At 41.8% G+C, this 23,558-nt stretch overlaps 2 protein-coding genes across 3 annotated transcripts in view; both read left to right on the top strand.

The window, feature by feature from the left end:
- The window catches only part of LOC308328551 (beta-1,3-galactosyl-O-glycosyl-glycoprotein beta-1,6-N-acetylglucosaminyltransferase-like), a 28,705-nt gene extending 6,675 nt beyond the window's left edge, over window positions 1–22,030 (top strand). The window contains exons 1-6 of one of the 2 annotated variants that reach the window (XM_080782458.1): window positions 3,493–3,585; window positions 5,846–6,072; window positions 19,951–20,247; window positions 20,401–20,494; window positions 20,992–21,396; window positions 21,526–22,030. In XM_080782458.1, coding sequence (XP_080638584.1) covers window positions 6,056–6,072; window positions 19,951–20,247; window positions 20,401–20,494; window positions 20,992–21,396; window positions 21,526–22,023 — 1,311 coding nt within the window. In that variant the 5' untranslated portion in view covers window positions 3,493–3,585; window positions 5,846–6,055 and the 3' untranslated portion in view covers window positions 22,024–22,030. Of the gene's footprint in view, window positions 1–3,492; window positions 3,586–5,845; window positions 6,073–19,950; window positions 20,248–20,400; window positions 20,495–20,991; window positions 21,397–21,525 lie in introns of those variants that run through there. The other variant, XM_080782457.1, reaches the window with a different exon arrangement.
- Window positions 6,146–8,211, top strand: LOC308328267 (beta-1,3-galactosyl-O-glycosyl-glycoprotein beta-1,6-N-acetylglucosaminyltransferase-like; the record flags this gene model as incomplete). The annotated part of the gene is made up of 4 exons (XM_080782038.1): window positions 6,146–6,327; window positions 6,418–6,511; window positions 7,081–7,485; window positions 7,660–8,211. 4 exons carry the CDS (start codon window positions 6,146–6,148, stop codon window positions 8,209–8,211), a joined length of 1,233 nt encoding a protein of 410 aa, XP_080638164.1.
- Window positions 22,031–23,558: the final 1,528 nt, after the last annotated feature.

Raw genomic sequence — 23,558 nt, 5'->3', positions numbered from 1 at the left:
GTAATACAGTATATAAATAGAAAAAAAGTATAAATGTTGGTATGTTATACTATGTATGAGGATGGAGGGAAGTCACTGTAGTGAGTATGAAAACTTTTACAGGAAGGGAGAGAAATCGACGTCATCATTAACTTCTCTCCCTTACTATAAAAGTTTTTCCTATAATTCTAAATGATGATGTACAGTCATGATCTAACGAGATGCTGATTACTGGCACTACTTAATGAAGTGTAAAACAGTCATCCTCAGTTGACCCTGATGTAGGCCCAAACGCCTTGGTCGTGGTCACCAGTTTAGGCTCTGAGTGCCAATTCTCCCATTATAAAGAAAGAAATAATGTAATTCTATTATGCATGTAATGTGCATGTCATCACCTGTACACCAGATTAGAGGAATTTTCAAAATATGGTTGGAAAAAAAAAATCCCAAGGGAGAGACGTCTTAACGCCCGTGGCATCCATTACAAAGACGGCAATAAGACGTCTTGTCGTCCGTGGCACCTAAAGAGTTTTAATGACATTTGTTCTACTTGAACTGGACAGAGCTGCCTTGGACCCTCTTTTCTGAGTAGGGAACAAAGACCCATTGACTGTTGTTCACACATGGTTATACTTTTACACACCTTTAGTTTACTTACTGTAGGGCGCCTTACTGAAAACAGGTGGAAAAATACGTAGACAATCTTGTGTCATTGTCTTGTATAGAAATTATTTCCTGTTGCTTATACATCTTTTCTTTGAGATTTACATCAGACAATCCGATATTTTCTCTCCGATCTTTTGAAAATCATGAGATCTGAGCCGATTTCCGATCACCCGATCCGATCGGGACAACCCTACATTTAATGTGTGTGTTCAGAGTAGACGACACACACAATAGCTATAGCAGGTAAGGATGACTGTTGTAACGCACTGTATTTCTCAGTGGTTCTCAAGTCAAGGACCCCCACATTGAAACTTACGAGCCTGCGGACCCCCCGTAAGAGAAGATTGTTACGGCTCTAGCAGTGATTCTCAACCATTTTAATTTCAAGGACCCCAAGTTTGACACCACCAGAACCCGACAGCAGCACAGAAAGCGCCGCCGTGTCACCTGCATCTGATGACGGCACAGCAAGCGTGCCTTTTTTGCCACCAGATATTGTAAAGGAATTAGCAAATGTGCCGCTCTCAAATGACACAATTGGCCGACGCATTGAAGACATGTCTGCAGATATCGAGAGTGTTTGTCATACACAAAATTATGAGGAGTGGTAAATTTGCACTGCAAGTGGATGAATCAACAGATATAAGTGGACACGCACAGCTGTTGGCAAACGTGAGATTCATTGATTGTGTGACGCGGATGGTGACTTCATCAGAGAGAATTACCTGTTTTGCAAACAACTGCCTGGAAATACAACAGGAGAGGAAGTTTTCCGGGTGACATCGGAATATTTGGAGAAATGGAATTTAAGCTGGGAAGACTGTGTCAGTGTGTGCACTGATGGAGCAGCAGCTATATCCCACACGGAAAGGACTTATATGAAACTTATATGTTCATATATGTTCATATATGCACATATATGTTCAGGGGGTCCAATTTCATATATGTTAGACATATATGTAACATATATGTCTAACATATATGTTACATATATGTTAGACATATATGTCTAACATATATGTAACATATAAGTCCTTTCCGTGTGGGATATATGACCGGGCGATACAAGGGATTTGTTAGCCGAGTGAAAGAGATTAATCCTGACGTCATGGCTACACACTGTTTTTAGAGATTAATCCTGACGTCATGGCTACACACTGTTTTTTACACCGTGAGGCGCTAGTTGCAAAGACTTTACCAAAAGACCCGTTAGTTGGGTTGGAAAATGCAGTAAGCGTCGTTAACTTTATTAAAGCAAGACCACTGAAAAGCAGGATGTTCGCCACACTGTGCGGGGAAATGGAGGCGGAACATAAAACTCTGCTGTTGCACACCGAGGTTCGATGGCTTTCCAGAGGAAAAGTTTTGTCGCGTGTATATGAACTGAGGCAGGAATTAAAGTGCTTTCTGTCCGCTGAGCAATCAAAATATGCCGAACTGTTTGCAAATGAGTAGCCTACTGGTGTGCAAGACTAGCATACATGGCGGATATTTTTACCCATCTGAATGAACTGAACAGGAAAATGCAAGGCCGAAATGAGAACATTCTTACAAGCACGGCAAAACTGAACACATTTCGGAACAAACTCGCCATGTGGCGGCGTTCTGTGGGCACGGGCAAGCTAGAAATGTTTCCTTGCAGCAACGCTGGATACAAAAACAATCGTGAATTGTGTGGGGTCATTTCTGAGCATCTGGAAACTCTTGAGGACAAATTTGCAATTTATTTCCCCCCAGTTTCCGCCGAAGACTTTGACTGGGTCCGTGACCCATTGAACGCGGAAAACGTGAACAGCCCAATGCAGGAGCAAGAGCAGTTATTGGACATACAGGGGGACTATGAATGCAAAAAGAAATTCAAGGAACTAACTAAGTCTGGACAGGTTTTGGTTGGCTGTTGGCAAAGAATATCCAGCCATCACAGCCAGCGCAATGGCAGTGCTGCTGCCCTTTTCCACAACCTACCTGTGTGAGCTTAGCTTTTCAAGCCTGACTTGCATAAAAAACAAACACAGAGAGAGACTGAGAGCAGTTGATGAGGAGCTCCGTGTCTGTTTGTCCAGCATCCCAGCCAGGATACAAACTATTTGTTCAGGAAAACAAGCTCAAGGTTCACACTAAGACAGAACTTGTCAAACATATTTACTTTTCTTTTTATCAATTATTTTTGAGTGCTGTCATGTGTGTTTTTAAAAGTATATTGGGTTCATATATATATATATATATACACACACACCGGTGTATATATACAGTATATACACACACCGTATATCTAGGTGTGCCCCGAGATTTTTAGGCTATGAAAAGTGTGCCCTGGGACAAAAAAGGTTGAGAAACACTGATCTAAGGTGTGACTTGAAATTGTAATAGGCTGGCAATATTAGTGGGAGGGATTATGTAAGCCACTGCGGCAACCACACGGCAATTTTCTAGTTACACTATTACATTTATTACACTTATAGGATTGAGGGAACATAGGGTCTGTTTTGGAATGGGACAACATAGGGCTGAGGGAACATAGGGTCTGTTTTGGAATGGGACAACATAGGGCTGAGGGAACATAGGGTCTGTTTTGGAATGGGACAACATAGGGCTGAGGGAACATAGGGTCTGTTTTGGAATGGGACAACATAGGGCTGAGGGAACATAGGGACGACCCCGAACTGGGCACCTCAGGTACGTGAAAAGGAAACTTATACTGCCAGTACCAATCAGCCAATCAGATGAGTGGGCGGAGGATGGGGCCGTGACAGCGTGGGAACTCAGGCTCATCCTGCCACATATTATTCGCATAAAGGAATGTCTCTATCATCCATCCATTCCATCACATACTGCTTGTCTCCTACAGTGTGTGTCTTTCTGCACATGCCTATATCTACTATATTGGAACAGGACCATGCACATTACGTCGCTTCGCAAGAATGGTCTTGGAAGTTTACAGTAAGTATAGCCGACATTTAAACATTGACACAGTGCGATGCATTTGAAATTAATCATTGATAGCCGGGGTCGCACTTGTAAAGATTTGGCTTTTTGGTGACTAGTTTTGTTTTATTTTGGCGTGGTGTTGGGTATGGGTATAATGATTTCAAAAAGCTGTGAAAACATATTAGGAGCGCCACATCCCGACTTACATCCCAGTAGCTACCCTCGATCAGTCCATCAGGGAATGAGCAAGGCCACACAATCAGTCTTAAGCCCACCACACACCGGCTGCGTGCGCCGCGCGGCGGACACGGCCGCCTCTATTGTTTTCAATGAACCTAACGCACACCGGCTCCGTCCGTCGCGCCGCGCCGCCCGGCGCGCCGATAGAACACAGTTCTATTTTCCAGGCGGCGCCGCACAGCAACGCGCCGCGCCGCAGACGGTCGCAGACGGTGTGTGGTGGGCTTTAACCGGCCATGTAGTTCGCTAACCCTAACCTCAGTCTTAAACCGCCACGCATCATTCTTAACCCTCTAACACCCGCATTAATTTCTACTTGCAAAAAAATAGATTTCAACCTTACTACTACTTTGTAGTACTAGGACTAAGACTAAAAAATATGTTAAAAAGAATAAAAAAAATAAAGTTTGATGAAAAAATTATAATAATTATATAATATAATAAATTAATAATTTACATTTGGGTGATATCTTTCACAATAATGAATAAAACATGTTCTAGACATTCTAATGATCACAAAAAAACATATATTACAATTATTTTACCTACTTTTATTAGAGTAAAGGTCAAAAGTCTTAGGTTTTGGTGTGAATTTCAGCCTCTGTGGGGGGTGTTTATATGCAAATATCATGACCAATGGCATTGAAATGGCATTGCAATGAACATCACTGATGACGTTTAGTTGAAAAAAGAACAGAAAAAAAAAAACTTACCGGTAATTAAAATAAAATTGTTGCTAAAAAGCTTCCCTTCAACCAATGGCACAATCACTTTAACCCCCCTATGGACCGGGCCGGCCCAATTCTCTGATAGAGCCGGTGGCCGGTATGTGTTTTTTGTTTGTTTGTTTGTTTGTTTGTTTGTTTTTTGCGAGGGATTTTATTTATCTATTTATTTCTGGGCGCTCAGCCGGCCCCACCCTGCCCCGCCCCTTCTGGCTGGGCAGAATTGGCAGACCGTCCAATCCGTGCCTGCATATAAGGCCACTTGACTCCTAGAACCGGCACTGTAGTTAAACAGTGCTAGTTATTTTGAGTGCAATGCATTCTGGGTAATGTAGTTAATGCTAGTTATTTCCAGTCTGCTGAGCTCTGCTGTAGTAGCAGTTAAAGAAACTGTTGCACTGTTTACTTTCTATATATATTCAATGTACATGATGTGTAGATATATATATATATATATATATATATATGTATATTATATGTTCAAGGAGTATATATTTATCATGCAGTCTGTATCTGTAGTGAGAGGAGCTGTGAAATAATGTTTGCATTTATATTCAGCAGTTATATTGTAAAAGTATATTGCAATAACATATTGTACTGTTAATTATTGCATTGTGTATTCAAAAGAACACACAATGCAATAATTGCAATACTGTTTATTCCTTAGTTTCCAGGTTTATTACCTGTTGTCTTGTAGCTTGTAGGACTAAATAAAATACAAGACATTAGACGAACACGAGTAATGACATTGTGTGCTGCCTGTCACAAATGGTAAATGGTGCATTTATATAGCGCCTTTATCCAAGGTGCTTTACATAGATTGTGCATTACATTCACCCATTGACTCGCACGTTCACACACCGATGCCGGGGGAAACCATGCAAGGCACCAACCTGCACATCAGGAGCAATTAGGGGTTCAGTGTCTTGCTCAAGGACACTTCGACACTAACTCTGGGGGAGCCCGGGTTCGAACTGGGAACCTTTCGGTGTCCATCCGGTCACTCTACCCCTAAGCCCCCTGTCACTAGCCCCTTCGGATGGTTTCAACCAGAAAACTCAGAAAAGAATCCATTGAATATCTATTTTATCAATTATATTGGTTTACAACCATAGCTATACGTATCTAATATTTGCACAGCTTTTTGAAAACCTTATGCCCATACCCAACACCACGCCAAAATTCAAAAACTAGTCGCCAAAAGCCAAATCGTGGTGATTTCGTACGAGTTCGTCCCCAGCTATGAATGACAATGTTATCTGTAGCAAGGATGAATGTATTTATTGCATTTTCTTTCTTACTTTCAGGACTAATAACTTCTGACATAAGAGACCAGCCACCTGTATTTGTGGACCTTAAGATGAAACATCCTCAACAGATATGGCATATATGACGAGAGAACACATGGATTGTTATTTTATTGATTTTGATGGACTGTAACTTGATTATGACTCACTGAGCAGTGTAAATCCGAGGTCTTACATATTGATTGTTGCAAGTGAAATTCTTTCACATAGATGGCATATACTAGAAGGTATCTCTGCGGGCTAATTTCCACTGTCATCCTGATGATGGTGTATCTGCTTTTAATGCATAACGTCTCAGAGATGAGCTGGTTGGAATACACAGCTGCTGATGGGAGCCCTGAAGATGACGTTAAATGCTCCTCAATCCTGGAAGGAGACACGGAGACACTGCAGAAGGCCGAGCTATTGTTAATCACTAAAGACTTCAAGAGGACTGTCCAGATCCCTGATGAGTATTATATTAATGCCACCCAGGACTGCAGGTATCGTTTTGTAAACCAAACTTATCTATATTTCAATATTTGATATACCATGTTCGTACCATGTAACCCCCATCTTTCACCACATTTCAGGATGTTCAAGCTTAGAAGGAAGTATTTGGCGTTTCCTCTAAGCCAGGAAGAGGAGGACTTCCCCCTAGCCTTTTCTATTGTTCTCCATCAAAAGGTATACAAAATGATACTCTTTCCAAACATATTATAATATCTACAGTATAATATTTTTCGAAATATGTATTTATATATATTTATATTTATATTGCCACTGGGAAAGCTACCGGAGCACAGGGACCTAAAATACTAGAGAGGGTGGCGCTGGCCTACTTGGAACGATGCAAGTTGGAAATGAATGACCCGCCCAATTATTATGCCTGTGTCCCTTTTATGCCCATATATGTTAAATAAATAAAATAAAACCAATTGAAGTCCATGCAAGCTTCCACATCAGTGGCGAATGTGCGAAAATGCGACCGTTTTCGCTCTTTATTTGTTCGCTCTGGTGTCGTATTTTGCAGAGATTCGCAGGCGAACTGCAACATGCAATATTTCGCATTTTCAGAACGCTTATTCGCATCGCGTCGCTAATTCACCAGTGTGTAATGACCTTAAGAGTGCACTTTGCAAGACTATATTGCTATCAATTAAATTCAGTTGAAATGATAGTCACCCTATTTACAAATTGTGAATATTGGTAGCCAATAGAATTAAATTAAATTCCCCCTTTCTCATATACTGTAGGTGCAGAACTTTGAGCGCCTGTTGCGAGCCATCTACGTCCCTCAGAATGTTTACTGCATCCATGTGGACAAGAAGGCAGAGGCTTCAGTCCATGCTGCTGTCTCGGGTATCTCTTCTTGTTTCCATAATGTCTTCATGGTCAGCCAGCCTGTGAGTGTGGTCTACGCTGGCTGGTCACGTGTACAGGCCGATCTCAACTGCATGGCCGATCTCTACAACGTTAGCACAACCTGGAAGTATTTTATCAACCTGTGTGGTCAAGACTTCCCCCTGAAAACCAACCTAGAAATTGTGAGGAGCCTGCAGGTACTGAAGGGTAGAAACAGCTTGGAGTCTGAACACGTTCCTGACCGGAAGAAGTGGAGGTGGCAGAAAGTTCATCAAATAGTAGATGGAGAGCTCCAGGTAATCATTCATGTCACGTGTGATGTTTGTTTTATTTATTTTCTTGTTTGTTTTTCAAGTTGTGTTCCATATTGTGTTTTTGATTTTATCGTTGACATTGGTTCTTTGCCTTTCATTCTCTTTTGGAGGAGAAATTGATCCATAGTCATTAATTTATCCCCTCATTTATCTAAGGCGACGGGGGAGGCTAAGGACCCACCACCCTTCAATCTGACCATCTTCTCAGGAAACGCCTACATCGTGGTTAGCCGGGGCTATGTAAACAGTGTGTTGGAGGACAACCGTGTACAGGAACTGATGAAATGGTTTGAAGACACCTACAGTCCCGATGAGCATCTCTGGGCCACCATTCAGCGCATCCCTAATGTTCCTGGATCAGTCTGGCCAAACGCCAAGTACGACATGACCGATGTCAACGCTATTGCACGGCTAGTCAAGTGGGAGTCCGATGAGGGATCAGAGGGTCAACTGGGGGCTGTGTACCCAATGTGCCATGGCAGACATGTTAGGACAATATGCATATATGCTGCTGGTGATCTGAAGTGGTTAATTGAGCAGCACCACCTTTTTGCCAATAAGTTTGATGTAGACATGGATGTCATTGCCATCCAATGTCTGGAGGAGTACCTCAGACACAAGGCACTGGCAGAAGAACATTCATTGTATTCAGAAGAAGACAGGGCCTGCATGGGCCTTCGTCAGGGTCAACTGAGGATGACTGTTTGACACTTTACATCATCATTTAGAATGATGCAGAGATACTACAAACACCTGGGTGTGCACACCTGACTATTACAGACCAATAGTGAACTTTACATACACAAAAGATATATATATATATATATATAAATATAATCAAATAAAGTAATACAGTATATAAATAGAAAAAACGTATAAATGTTGGTATGTTATACTATGTATGAGGATGGAGGGAAAGGGAGAGAAGTCACTGTAGTGAGTATGAAAACTTTTACAGGAAGGGAGAGAAATCGACGTCATCATTAACTTCTCTCCCTTCCTATAAACGTTTTTCCTATAATTCTAAATGATGATGTAGACCTCCAAAGAGACTTACTTTATGAATGGCAAAAATGCAAACGTTTCGACCCTTTAGGTCTTACAGGAAAATCTGAAACCCCTGAACAAACACTCCATTGCTATATTGATCATTTATTTTAACAAAATGTATCTTATAAACCTACTGTAACTACTATTGTGCAATGTTAGTATAGAATCACTATACAATCTAACAAAAGAACATGACAACGCCTGCTTTATTATTTATCTAAGTCATTCATGGAGAAACGTTCTTGACTACATATCACTGTTTGAGGACAATGGAATGACCTACCTGTCAAGCTGCGCCTACAGCAAGCTTACTTTGTGAGCTTTAACATAGGCTACATATTAACCACTTATTTTAACCTTATTTTGAGCAGATCATTATAGGTGAAAACGTACACATTTTACAAAAGTATTGGAATTAGCCTATTTCCACAAACATGACATCACATCACATGACGTGCAAAGTACAAAAGTGGTTAAACGTCTGTGCCTTACCTGTGCAGAAAATATTTTCTGGAAATTATTGTTAACCAAACATTTCATCATCTAGGCAACAATACCCAAGTGCTGGACTGTCACGCTATTGTTACCATGGTTTCAAAGTACAAAGCGCCTTGAACGAGATGGGTCAAAAGAACGCATAGCCTCGGATTGTGAGTCAGTGGAAATGTCTGCAATCTGAATTCATTACTGGATATAAAATGTTGATTAGAAATGCTTTCCGGTGGCCGGGGGCTGTAAGGCATCGATTATACTATAATGCTACCCATACAGTAGTTCACCCTGCAGCAACAGAACACATTACAGATACCAAGTTACAGCAATGACACTACTGCATGGGGTCTAGTCTATCTACTTTGTTATAGCAAATGCTCCACAACAACACAGTGAAACAGAGAACAGTGAAACATTCCTTAAACAGTACTTAATTATCTGTTTTGAATCTCAGGTATGTTTCCATTGCATCAACCTAGAGTACACACCTTAATGAACTGTCACCAACTATTTAAGCTACGTTGACAAACACAAAACTAGTTTAGCTTTAACTTAAGATATCCCAGACAGGCAACTGACCTTTAGGTAGTGCAGCAACAGAGATCATTACCCTAGCCTACAGCCATACACTGCAAGCTTCTTGAATGTTACAAATCTTGAATATAATGTTACAAATCTGTTGGGGTGATGATGGTGGAGGGAGAGGTATGTCGGAGCTTATGTATGTCATTGTAAGCTAAAAACAATATATAATAAACATATTGTTCAAAACAGTGGTGGTTAGTAATTATTTCTTGGGTGTGTGAAGAGCAGTGGTGTGACTTAGACATCTAGGTTCAGAGCAGTATTTAGAGGCCATAGGAGTCGGGCAGTGTTTATGGAGCCGCTGGACGCACAGGCTGACTCAATGCTGTCTAGATTATGGTTATAATTAGCATTTAGCACCAGGTTGTATATTTGTGCATGCCTCAAATGTCTTTTCACGCCTGCAGTGACAAATGACCTTGCATTGTGAGGACAGTGGATAACAGTGTGTGGGCGTGCATGCGTCTTTCTACTTTTCTGTCCGTCTCAGCTGTTGAAGAGGCAGACATACCTTCCTCAGCGAGACCCTAAGGGTGCCTTGCTGATGGCTGTAGAGTGTAGACCACTGCTTCTCCATCCGTGGCCAGGGAACGGTGATGACGGGAACCTGCATCCTGCAGGGCTCGCTGGCTGTCAACGACACCGTGGAGATCCCTGCCCTCGAGGTACGCCATGACACCGTTTCCCAAGCAGTGGGTGGGGCCCCACATGTGGGTCACGGAGTGATTTCTGTGGGTTTGCGAGTAAATATTCCCTTTTGTTTGTTTATTATCTTATTTCAAAAGACTTAAAAAAAAATCACAACTTTTCATCAATTCAATTCCCCAGAAATTCAAAAGTATTTCATGAATTGAATCAAATCGGAAAATACCAGATGTACAAGCTCACGTGGCGCAAATCAACAGGTGATGAGCTTGTAGATACTACTATTTTCCCGGGCAAACGTCTAATTTCTCTTTTGGGTCTCGACCTAAAAACATTTGGAATCACTGCGCTATGATGAACATAGAGAATCATGGACACTGCTGACTTGCAGCAAGCAGCAACCCCCAGTGCTGGGAACTTGGGAAGCCTTTTCGGAAGAAACCATAGCGTGTCGGAAGTTCAGAAGTTGACTGGAAGAAGGGAAATGGAATGAGAGGTGGTAAATAAAAGTAGGTCTAGAGGATGTGTCAGTATATAGGGCAGGATGAAGGGATTGGGGGTTGATTGGCAGGGTAAGAGTTGGGTAATTTAGACCATCACATTGACCACTGGGTGGCAGCAAAGAGCTATATAACTGTGTGTGACTTACAGCAGGTTTGTTGTAGCCTGCAATCCAGGGTCCAGGCTGGTTGCTTGAAGTAGATTTAGGCTTTTCTAAGTTTTGGTAATGCTAATGCATGATTATTGTTATTTATATTTTATATAAGGCACTGGCAGAAGAACATTAATTGTATTCAGAAGAAGACAGGGCCTACATGGGCCTTCATCAGGGTCAACTGAGGATGACTGTTTGACACTTTACATCATCATTTAGAATGATGCAGAGATACTACAAACACCTGGGTGTGCACACCTGACTATTACAGACCAATAGTGAACTTTACATACACAAAAAAAAAAAAAATATATATATATATATATATATATATAAATATAATCAAATAAAGTAATACAGTATATAAATAGAAAAAAAGTATAAATGTTGGTATGTTATACTATGTATGAGGATGGAGGGAAGTCACTGTAGTGAGTATGAAAGCTTTTACAGGAAGGGAGAGAAATCAACGTCATCATTAACTTCTCTCCCTTCCTATAAAAGTTTTTCCTATAATTCTAAATGATGATGTGAAGTCATGTGATCTAACGAGATGCTGATTACTGGCACTACTTAATGATGTGTCAAACAGTCATCCTCAGTTGACCCTGATGAAGGCCCATGTAGGCCCAAACGCGTTGGTCGTGGTCACCAGTTTAGGCTCTGAGTGCCAATTCTCCCATTATAAAGAAAGAAATAATGTAATTCTATTATGCATGTAATGTGCATGTCATCACCTGTACACCAGATTAGAGGAATTTTCAAAATATGGTTGAAAAAAAAAAAAAATCCCAAGGGAGAGACGTCTTAACGCCCGTGGCATCCATTACAAAGACGGCAATAAGACGTCTTGTCGTCCGTGGCACCTAAAGAGTTTTAATGACATTTGTTCTACTTGAACTGGACAGAGCTGCCTTGGACCCTCTTTTCTGAGTAGGGAACAAAGACCCATTGACTGTTGTTCACACATGGTTATACTTTTACACACCTTTAGTTTACTTACTGTAGGGCGCCTTACTGAAAACAGGTGGAAAAATACGTAGACATATTTCCTGTTGCTTATACATCTTTCTTTGAGATTTACATCAGACAATCCGATATTTTCTCTCCGATCTTTTGAAAACCATGAGATCTGAGCCGATTTCCGATCACCTGATCCGATCGGGATAACCCTACATTTAACCCATTCTGAACGGGAACCCATTTTCGTGTTAGCATCATGTTATGCTTTAGCTATTGAAAAATAGCAGATCTACAAGCTCAAAGCGCGCCACCGAGTGGCGCGCTACGAGCTTGTAGGTCTGCTATTTTTGAAAAATCGAAGAACGACTGACATTTTTAGAATCTGATCTCAGGTCAGAATGGGTTAATCAGACCAGTGTGTGTCCAGTGGAAACCTCGTATGAATCTGATCTCAGGTCAGAATGGTTTAAGGCGCTATATACAGTAAATGCACCATTTACCTTTGAGCTAATATAGCCGGCCTGCTTGCACTTGCACATTGAATCTGGAATCTTTCCGTGGATAGCAGGAGGCACTTTGTTATTGGGGGGGGGGGAAGCATTTTTGGAAAACCTCTGCATTTGTGGTGTGAATTTGTCAGAACTATCCAAGAGGGGCATTAATCATGGCAGTCACAGCAGTCTGTGAGTCATTATGCAGAATAGTAATACAGTATGAATACAGTATGACTCAGCCTTTTACAGGCACAAAGCCTCATGGGCTTCTGTCACGTCTCAGCTCAAGAAAAACACTCACTCTTTGACGATGTGACGTCATTCAGAATCAGATCACAATGCCTTTTTATCAGCCCCCCCCCCCCCCCAAAAAAAATACTGTATTTGGTTAGTGATCCTCAAAACCTTTACATTTCAAGAACCCCCCCATAACTCTGAGTACAAATGGAACCAAATGCACCCGTAGCAATGACATTGACAGGCTGCTTCTCTCTACGGCAGTGGTTTCCAATCCTTTTTCATATCAAGAACCATAATTTTTTCAGCATTTGAGCCACGGACGGACCACCATTTGATGAGATTTTGGGCTTCATTTTCGTCACCGCTAAACCCCTCATCCCTAAACTTCTTTGCCTTTTTTTATATTTTGAAAAACATTTTTGAATAGTTCAATGAGCCAATCTACATTGACACGTTGTGAGCTTGTAGACTGGCCATTTTGGATTTACATCAGACAATCCGATATTTTCTCTCCGATCTTTTGAAAACCATGAGATCTGAGCCGATTTCCGATCACCTGATCCGATCGGGATAACCCTACATTTAACCCATTCTGAACGGGAACCCATTTTCGTGTTAGCATCATGTTATGCTTTAGCTATTGAAAAATAGCAGATCTACAAGCTCATAGCGCGCCACCGAGTGGCGCGCTTACGAGCTTGTAGGTCTGCCATTTTTGAAAAATCGAAGAACGACTGACATTTTTAGAATCTGATCTCAGGTCAGAATGAGGTTAATCAGACCAGTGTGTGTCCAGTGGAAACCTCGTATGAATCTGATCTCAGCTCAGAATGGGTTAATGTGTGTGTTCAGAGTAGACGACACACACATTAAACTCTATAGCTGTTTATAGGACATCACAGAAGAGGAAGAAACATCCGCGCACTAGTTTCTAGAGCTCCAAAGAGACTTACTTTATTAATGGCAAAAATGCAAACCTTTCGACCCTTTAGGTCTTGCAGGAAAATCTGAAACCCCTGAACAAACACTCCATTGCTATATTGATCATTTATCTTAACAAAATGTATCTTATAAACCTAACTACTAACTGTGCAATGTTAGTATAGAATCACTATACAATCTAACAAAAGAACATGACAACGCCTGCTTTATTATTTATCTAAGTCATTCATGGAGAAACGTTCTTGACTACATATCACTGTTTGAGGACAATGGAATGACCTACCTGTCAAGCTGTGCCTACAGCAAGCTTACTTTGTGAGCTTTAACATAGGCTACATATTAACCACTTATTTTAACCTTATTTTGAGCAGATCATTATAGGTGAAAACGTACACATTTTACAAAAGTATTGGAATTATGACGTGCAAAGTACAAAAGTGGTTAAACCTCTCCTGTGCAGACTCCTGTCCTATTGTAATTATTGTATTTCATTGAAAATATTTTACTGGAAATGACTTAACCAAACATTTCATTATCTAGGCAACAATACCCAAGTGCTGGACCTAGGTTTCAAAGTACAAAGCGCCTTGAACGAGATGGGTCAAAAGAACGCATAGCCTCGGATTGTGAGTCAGTGGAAATGTCTGCAATCTGAATTCATTACTGGATATAAAATGTTGATTAGAAATGCTTTGCGGTGGCCTTGGCCGTGGCTCAGCGGTCCAGGCAAATAGCAGACAGTGGTACTGGTACATATCTGACCTAATCTTCTCCTCCTACAGTGCGTGTCAACCACATTAATCCCCATAGCATACAGTACATCTGGAACTTCCGGGGACACCCATACGGAGTTGCACCACTCACTTCACACGGGTGTGATTTTTAGAATATCACGGGCGGGGGGGGGGGGGTAAACGTTCATCCTGCCCACCCAATCAAAAGTACCAGTAGGGCCTACATTTTACTGTTCTCGTCTGTTTCAATATCCCTCTTTTAAAAATCTAAATATCTTTTCCAAGAGTGACCTGGCCAAGGGAGCAGGCATCAAAACAAACGATGCAAATCCAGTTTAAAGAACTAAATAGTTCAAATGCATAAACGGGAGCTAAACCAATCCTCTATAGTAATAATTTATCTATCTTTTCAAATACTTAAACCTAATCCGCCCATAGTAATCGGCTCTGATCATTTTAGGTCATTCTGCATGATAGATTGTTCACTAGACCGGAACTATGACCTTCACACCCACGTCTCAGAAACGGTGCAGACTTGTTTCCTTGTTATTTGTTTCTCGCCATCAACTAGACTTAATTTGTGGGTAAAACAAAAGCTTTGTTTTGGTTTGGCAAGAAACTGTTTTTTGCGAGAGATATGATCGTTAAAAATATGATGGGCCTATGAACTTAGCACCTCATACCGGTACGTGAAAAGGAAACTTATACTGCCACCAATCAGCCACTGATGAGTGGGTGGAGGATGGGGCCGTGACAGCGTGGGAATAGCCACATATTATTCGCATAAAGGAATGTCTCTGTCATCCATTCCCCTACGGCAGGCAAATGCTCAGGTACTGCTTGTCTCCTACAGTGTGTGTCTTTCTGCACATGCCTATATCTACTATATTGTAACCAACAGGACCATGCACATTACGTCGCTTCGCTAGAATGGTCTTGGAAGTTTACAGTAAGTAGCCGATATTTAAACATTGACACAGTGCGATGCATAGAATTAATCATTGATAGCCGGGGTCGCACTTGTAAAGATTTGGCTTTTGGTGACTAGTTTTATTTTTATTTTTGGCGTGGTGTTGGGTATGGGTATAATGATTTCAAAAAGCTGTGCAAACATATTGGGAGCGCCAAATCCCGATTTACATCCCAGTAGCTACCCTCGATCAGTCCATCAGAGAATGAGCAAGGCCACACAATCAGTCTTAATCGGCCATGTAGTTCGCTAACCCTAACCTCAGTCTTAAACCGCCACGCATCATTCTTAACCGTCCACGTAGGTCGGACTAACGGGAGGTCGAACTTATGGGCAGTCCCCATTTGTCCATGACCATGATGAATAGCCTGACTGCCACACGTTTGAAATCTTTATTTATGTCCACATAATGAGAAGTACAGGAATACCTTGTACAAAGGACATAAACACTGCCAGTGCAGTTTGACAGTGGGAGAGCAGCCAGTTACAACGTGCATGGACGGCAAAGCATCGTTACATACAGTACAGCTGACATGTCGGACACAGGGCAGCAGACATACATCATGGATAAAGGAAACAACGCCTCCTCCAAATTGAGCGGCTTCCTATAAGGCTTCACTAACTGCTTGGCTCTCCTTTTGGAAAGGCCGGCCATTTGTAAGCCCCTCACAACCAACTTATGCACATGCCCTAGGCTGCCAAAGATAAAAACTAAAAGTTTATATCTGTAGCCTAGCTGTGAGATGGTCTGCACTAGCTGCTGATACTTCTTCCAGGCTATAGTCAAAGGTACAGCCGACCTCGAGAATGCACACCTCTCTCAACGAAACTTAACGAAAAAAGGGCCACCTTTAGGTCGCTGACCTGACCCTCACAGGCGGCTTTACTGTCATCCCAGAAACTCTGCAGGGAAGGTGAGAATTTCAGCATTAACCGTCCGTAACGCTAACTCACATGGCATTAGTAGAAACGGAATACCAAGTAAGTGCATCATGTACAGTAACTATATTCACAGCACATAAAATACAACATGACATTTCCCAGTCAAATGAAGGGGTGAGATCAGACAACAGCTGCTAGTCATGAACACAATAAATGCAATGCAAATACAACATGTTGCTCTGTGTGTGTGTGTGTGTGTGTGTGTGTGTGTGTGTGTGTGTGTGTGTGTGTGTGTGTGTGTGTGTGTGTGTGTGTGTGTGCGCAGGGGACGATTAACCCTTCGTGGTGGTGCCCGGTGCTATATACGACCCGTTCTGGTGTAGTTCCCGGCCGGGACCGTTTTTGTCAGAGGGGCGTGTGGGGGGGGGGGGGGGGGGGGGGGGGGGCTGGGGGGGTTGGCGGGTGCAGCAAGGAAATCTGACACTTCAACGGCGCGTTTTGGCACTCCTTCGATAGCCTTTGCTTCTAAATTTCGGCACTCTTGCGGCGACAATCGAGTCTTTTTTTCCCACTTTCTTCTGTGCAGTGCGGTGCTTCTCAAATGTGACTCGTAGACTCGTAGTATGCCATCCACATTTATTGAACCAAGATGTTTTAACCAATTTAGTACGGGAACACCTTTTTACTCTCGGACCTATTGGAGTATTGGCAGTTTGGAAGCGCTCGTTGACTAATCACTCAACAGCCCTGCGTAGCACCTGTTTTGAATTTGCACATAATGCATGTTAAAATAGCAAATCATTGTGACAGGCCTATAGTGTAGACTGTAAAAAAATTAATCAGTCCAAGTACAGAACCAACTGAGGTCCAGTTGATCAAGTCTAGAAGGTTTAAGGGTGCAGTCACAGGGGTGTTGGTGACAGGCTGACAGCTATAAGTGATAGTTACTACTTTCTACTGTCTAGCAGAAACAACAATGCACTCATCAATGGCGAGACAGAATGGTCCGCAGCAGGAAGACATGCAGTCTTTCCTTGTAATCTCAATCTCAACACACACACACACACACACACACACACACACACACACACACACACACACACACACACACCATTGTATAAGAGTCGCAGGAATGAAAAGATTGTCTTGCGATCGAGACAGTACATTACTGGTATTACTGGTATTCACAGGACCTCAGCCTCTGGGGATGCATGTACTGTAATTACTGTATGTATGAGTATACTGTGTACGTATATCACAGTGGAACAATCTGTCATCACACACATGATGGATATGAGTAAAAGAAATACACAAGCTAAATTAAATCAATACATTTTTCACCCATCATTCCATCATTCTGTCTTGTCTGTCTGTCTGTAAAATGAGAATAAGGATACACACACACACACACACACCCACACACCAACTGGCTGGCTAGAGGAGGTTGAATGGACTGAAACCTCAAACCAGCCACTCCCCTAAACAACAGGTTTGGAGATCTGTTGGGAAATGTTTAATGTTTGCAATGAGCAGCAGCTACTGGTTACTAATGCAGCCTGTTTAGCAGTGTAAAAAGTATTTTTGCAGTTGTGTCAGTGTGATTGTGAACATTTATCACGTTGTGTCCGAATTTTATACTGAAATGAATGCTTATTAAGCGACGCGTGGCGTGCAGTGAGAACGCCCCGGGCTTTAATTATTTGCTGCAGCCTGGCTACTAGCTAGTTACCGTACTCTGTTATACTCTGTCAACTAACGTAGCAGACGGTAGCGTGGTAAATGGTGGAGGAGTCCTGTAGGCCATGAGGTTGCATGGTGATGTTTTGTGAGTTTTATACGTCCATGAAGACTAGAGTCAATATTAACACACGGACTCTGTGGCTGTGCCATAGTTTAAAGCACCGCGCCGACTGGCACGAGTGTTAGTGAGTGTCAGTGCTGTCAGCTGTGTGCATTTGCGCAGTTATTTTGAGTGCAATGCATTCTGGGTACTGTAGTTGTTAGAGCCATTTTCTATTTATGATAATTTGCATTTAATCTGATATCTATTGCCTGCTATATGTATTGTTTATTTTGTGGTAATTTAAATTATTATAATCACGCTATGAATTTGATGGCTTGAATGGAGGTTTCCCCTCCCCTTTTGGGAAATGATTTGTAGGTGCTAGGCACGCAATGACAGACAGGTGACTCCCTGCTGGGAGAGAATGTGACAGACGGGGAAGCTCACAGTTTGTTGACCGCGCTCACAGGCTCTTTTTGTTTTATTTGAATACAACGTTTATGTTATGAGAAGGAGAAATAAATATGATTTGTTCTGACAAAACAAGCCGGTCTCCGTGAGTATTTGAATCAAGAAGAGAGGCGACGCGAGTAATACAGCAACAATAGACTGCAACACCACCCCGACAAACCAGTGGCTTTATTTGTTTACAAAGAAAGGCCACGATTATGGGAAGCCGTTTAGGCCATAAATGCATAGTCAACTCGCACATACATGTATACTTCTCTTGCACATACATATATATTGGTACTTCACTTGCACATACATGCATATCTCACATACACATACATGCATACTTCACATGCACATACATACATTTAGGTACTTAACTTGCACATAAATACATACTTCACTTGTACGTAGGCTATACATACTGCATTCGCACATATATAAATACTTCACTTGCACATACATAGGCCTACATACTTTACTTATGTACATATTTCCAGTCTGCTGAGCTCTGCTGTAGTAGCAGTTAAAGAAACTGTTGCACTGTTTACTTTATATATTTCAATGTACATGATGTGTAGATATATATTATATGTTCAAGGAGTATATATTTATAATGCAGTCTGTATCTGTAGTGAGAGGAGCTGTGAAATAATGTTTGCATTTATATTCAGCAGTTATATTCAGTGAGTGAATATATATATATATATATATATATATATATATATATATATACCTGTTGTCAGCTTGTAGGACTAAAAAAATACAAGACATTAGACGAACACAAGTAATGACATTGTGTGCTGCCTGTCACAAATGGTAAATGGTGCATTTATATAGCGCCTTTATCCAAGGTGCTTTACATAGATTGTGCATTACATTCACCCATTCATTCGCACGTTCACACCGATGCCGGGGGAAACCATGCAAGGCACCAACCTGCACACCAGGAGCAATTAGGGGTTCAGTGTCTTGCTCAAGGACACTTCGACACTAACTCTGGGGGAGCCCGGGTTCGAACTGGGAACCTTTCGGTGTCCATCCGGTCACTCTACCCCTAAGACCCCTGTCACTAGCCCCTTCGGATGGCTTCAACCAGAAAACTCTGAAAACAATCCATTGAAAATCTATTTGATCAACTATATTGGTTTACAACCTATAGCTATACGTATCTAATATTTGCACAGCTTTTTGAAAACCGTATACCCGCCAAAATTCAAAAACGAGTCACCAAAAACCAAATTGTGGTGATTTCTTACGAGTTCACCTATCACCCAGCTATGAATGACAATGTTATCTGTAGCAAGGATTTGTATTTGAATGTATTTATTGCATTTTCTTTCTTACTTTCAGGACTAAAACTTCTGACATAAGAGACCAGCCACCTGCATTTGTGGACCTTAAGATGAAACATCCTCAACAGATATGGCATATATGACGAGAGAACACATGGATTGTTATGTTATTGATTATGACTCACTCACTGAACAGTGTAAATCTGAGGTCTTAACATTTTAATTGTTGCAAGTGAAATTCTTTCCATAGATGGCATACACTAGAAGGCCACGTTATTCTTTGCTGCATATCTGCGGGCTTTTGACTGTCATCCCGATGATGGCGTGGCTGCTTTTAATGCATAACGTCTCAGAGATGAGCTGGAATGCTAGCAAACGCAGGTCTGACTGGTTGGAATACACAGCTGCTGATGGGAGCCCTGAAGATGACGTTAAATGCTCCTCAATCCTGGAAGGAGACACCGAGACACTGCAGAAGGCCGAGCTATTGTTAATCACTAAAGACTTCAAGAGGACTGTCCAGATCCCTGATGAGTATTATATTAATGCCACCCAGGACTGCAGGTATCGTTTTGTAAACCAAACTTATCTATATTTCAATATTTGATTACTATTACAACATTGAAATGTAACCGCATTTATGGATTTTTAATTATCGATAATAAGTACCATGTAACCCCCATCTTTCACCAATGATATTTAATGTGTTCATTTCAGGATGTTCAAGCTTAGAAGGAAGTATTTGACGTTCCCTCTAAGCCAGGAAGAGGAGGACTTCCCCCTAGCCTTTTCTATTGTTGTCCATCATCAGGTATACAAAATTATACTCTTTCCAAACATATAATATCTACAGTATATTTTTCGAAATATGTATTTATATTGCCACTGGGAAAGCTACCGGAGCACAGGGACCTAAAATACTAGAGAGGTCGGTGCGGCAAATGGTTCTTGAGTTACGTGGAATACAGACGTACACACGTATGTACGTACTGTACACACAGAGACTTGGTGCATTTATAGATCGATTTATTCAGCAAACACGATTATAGTTCCATTTCGTCAGAGTCAAAATAATTGATAGTTTATGCTAATACTCACACAAATTGGTACAGATCTCTGGAATCATGTGATCAAGATGTGCAGTGTCAGGTTTGTCTTGTTCCATTTCCGAATGGCTAAGAGTGCACTTTTCAAGACTATATTGCTATCAATTAAATTCAGTTGAAATGATAGTCACCCTATTTACAAATTGTGAATATTGGTAGCCAATAGAATTAAATTAAATTCCCCCTTTCTCATATACTGTAGGTGCAGAACTTTGAGCGCCTGTTGCGAGCCATCTACGTCCCTCAGAATGTTTACTGCATCCATGTGGACAAGAAGGCAGAGGCTTCAGTCCATGCTGCTGTCTCGGGTATCTCTTCTTGTTTCCATAATGTCTTCATGGTCAGCCAGCCTGTGAGTGTGGTCTACGCTGGCTGGTCACGTGTACAGGCCGATCTCAACTGCATGGCCGATCTCTACAACGTTGGCACAACCTGGAAGTATTTTATCAACCTGTGTGGTCAAGACTTCCCCCTGAAAACCAACCTTGAAATTGTGAGGAGCCTGCAGGCACTGAAGGGTAGAAACAGCTTGGAGTCTGTTCACGGTCCTGACTGGAAGAAGCAGAGGTGGCAGAAAGTTCATCAAATAGTAAATGGAGAGATCGAGGTAATCATTCATGTCACGTGTGCATGTTTGTTTTATTTATTTTCTTGTTTGTTTTTCAAGTTGTGTTCCATATTGTGTTTTTGATTTTATTGTTGACATTGGTTCTTTGCCTTTCATTCTCTTTTGGAGGAGCAATATGCAGAAACGGCGCAGGCTAAGGACCCACCACCCTTCAATCTGCCCATCTTCACAGGAAGCGCCTACATCGTGGTTAGCCGGGGCTATGTAAACAATGTGTTGGAGGACATCCGTGTACAGGAACTGAAGAAATGGTTTGAAGACACCTACAGTCCCGATGAGTTTCTCTGGGCCACCATTCAGCGCATCCCTAATGTTCCTGGATCAGTCTGGCCAAACGCCAAGTACGACATGACCGATGTCAGCGCTATTGCACGGCTAGTGAAGTGGGAGCCCGATGAGGGGTCAGAGGGTCAACAGGGGGCTGTGTACCCAATGTGCCATGGCATACATGTTAGGCAAATATGCATATATGGTGCTGGTGATCTGAAGTGGTTAATTGAGCAGCACCACCTTTTCGCCAATAAGTTTGATGTAGACATAGATGTCATTGCCATCCAATGTCTGGAGGAGTACCTCAGACACAAGGCACTGGCAGAAGAACATTAATTGTATTCAGAAGAACACAGGATGACTGTTTGAAACGTCATTAAGTAGTGCCAGTAATCAGCATCTCGTTAGATCACATGACTTTACATCATCATTTTTCTACTTGAACTGGACAGAGCTGCCTTGGACCCTCTTTTCTGAGTAGGGAAAAAAGACCCATTGACTGTTGTTCACACATGGTTATACTTTGACTAAGGAATAGACACACCTTCAGTTTACTTACTGTAGGGCACCTTACTGAAAACAGGTGGAAAAATTCGTAGACAATCTCGTACCAATCGTTGCATAGAAGCATCATGGTTTTGTTATGTGTACACAGTACCCATAGTACTGTGACAAGAGATCTCCCAAATCAAAACAAATGCACGCACAGTCGCACACGCAGTCAAGCATGTCCGGGGACAGCACACCTAAACCTAACCTTAATCCGGTAGTCTTAACGCACCCCTCACCAACCTTATATCTTAAGTATCTTTGTGTCTTATATCTTTATGGGTCCGAGCCGTGTCGGTCTGTCTCTGCCCCAAAAAGAAAAGAGAATTTCAAACCCACAAAACGTATATTTGTCTCTTTCCTTTCGTTATTTTAATCGATTGGATGATATGCCCCAATCTCTTAACTTCATGTTTTCGTCAACGGACATGGAGAAAACGGATCTGAAAGTAAATAATAAACTTCATTAATTAATTTAAAATTCATCCACCGCAGAGGAGCTGTCATTGGTCAAAAGCCAGTGCAACTCACAGGGCCAGAGAGGTCTGAGCAGAGCCTTCTATATAGGCTCTGGGGCTGACTAATATTAGCCCCAATGTTGAGTAAATCAACGGAGGTGTGGCACCGCCAGGAGAGTGTGACCCAACTTAATGTGTTTTAAGAGTCTGTTTAATTATTTAATTATAGGTTGTGTCGCATTTCTCGCAGGCTCCGGTAACAGAGTATCTGACCTTTTCTAACTTCCTTGATCCATTGTTTAAAGGGGGGGGGTTTTCTTCGATTTCCAGTTTAACAGGATGAGACAACGAGCTAAAGGTGAGGCAAAGGCGAACGCTTTCTTTTGACGTACATATAATCCTTCCTCTGTCTTTACCACTCCCCTCTGTTGATGTTAAGTCTTAGTAGAGGGTATATGTGCATGCTTAAAGTGAGTGGCACATCGAGTGGCAAAGCCACATGCAAAGTGAGTTTAACATTGTTTAACGTTGTTTAATGCAATCAGACAGGACTTTTCTGTTTGGATGCATGGGTTCATTGGGTTGTCAAGGCCAGAAAGTAGTCAGATTTTACGGGGGCCAGTTTCGAATCGCAGCCGTCCGTAGGTGCCCTTTGAGAGCGGTTTTGAAGGAGTCAAGAGATTCACATCTCACATGTCTTAATGACTGTTGGTAGGGCGTTCCACATTTTGGTGGCATAGGAGCGACAAGAATTTAGTCCCTTGTTTGTGCCGAATCTGGGTTGTACATGGTTTGTTGCACTCCCTCTGGTGTTGTGGGTGTGGACAGTGGGACTGGGTCACACAAGATTTAGACAGAGACATG

This window comes from Protomyctophum bolini, assembly GCF_963924005.1.
Source record: "Protomyctophum bolini genome assembly, chromosome: 14".
NCBI classification, from domain to species: Eukaryota; Metazoa; Chordata; class Actinopteri; order Myctophiformes; family Myctophidae; genus Protomyctophum; species Protomyctophum bolini.
The sequence above is the reverse complement of the archived record's forward strand: the minus strand, read 5'-3'. Positions and strand labels throughout refer to the sequence as shown.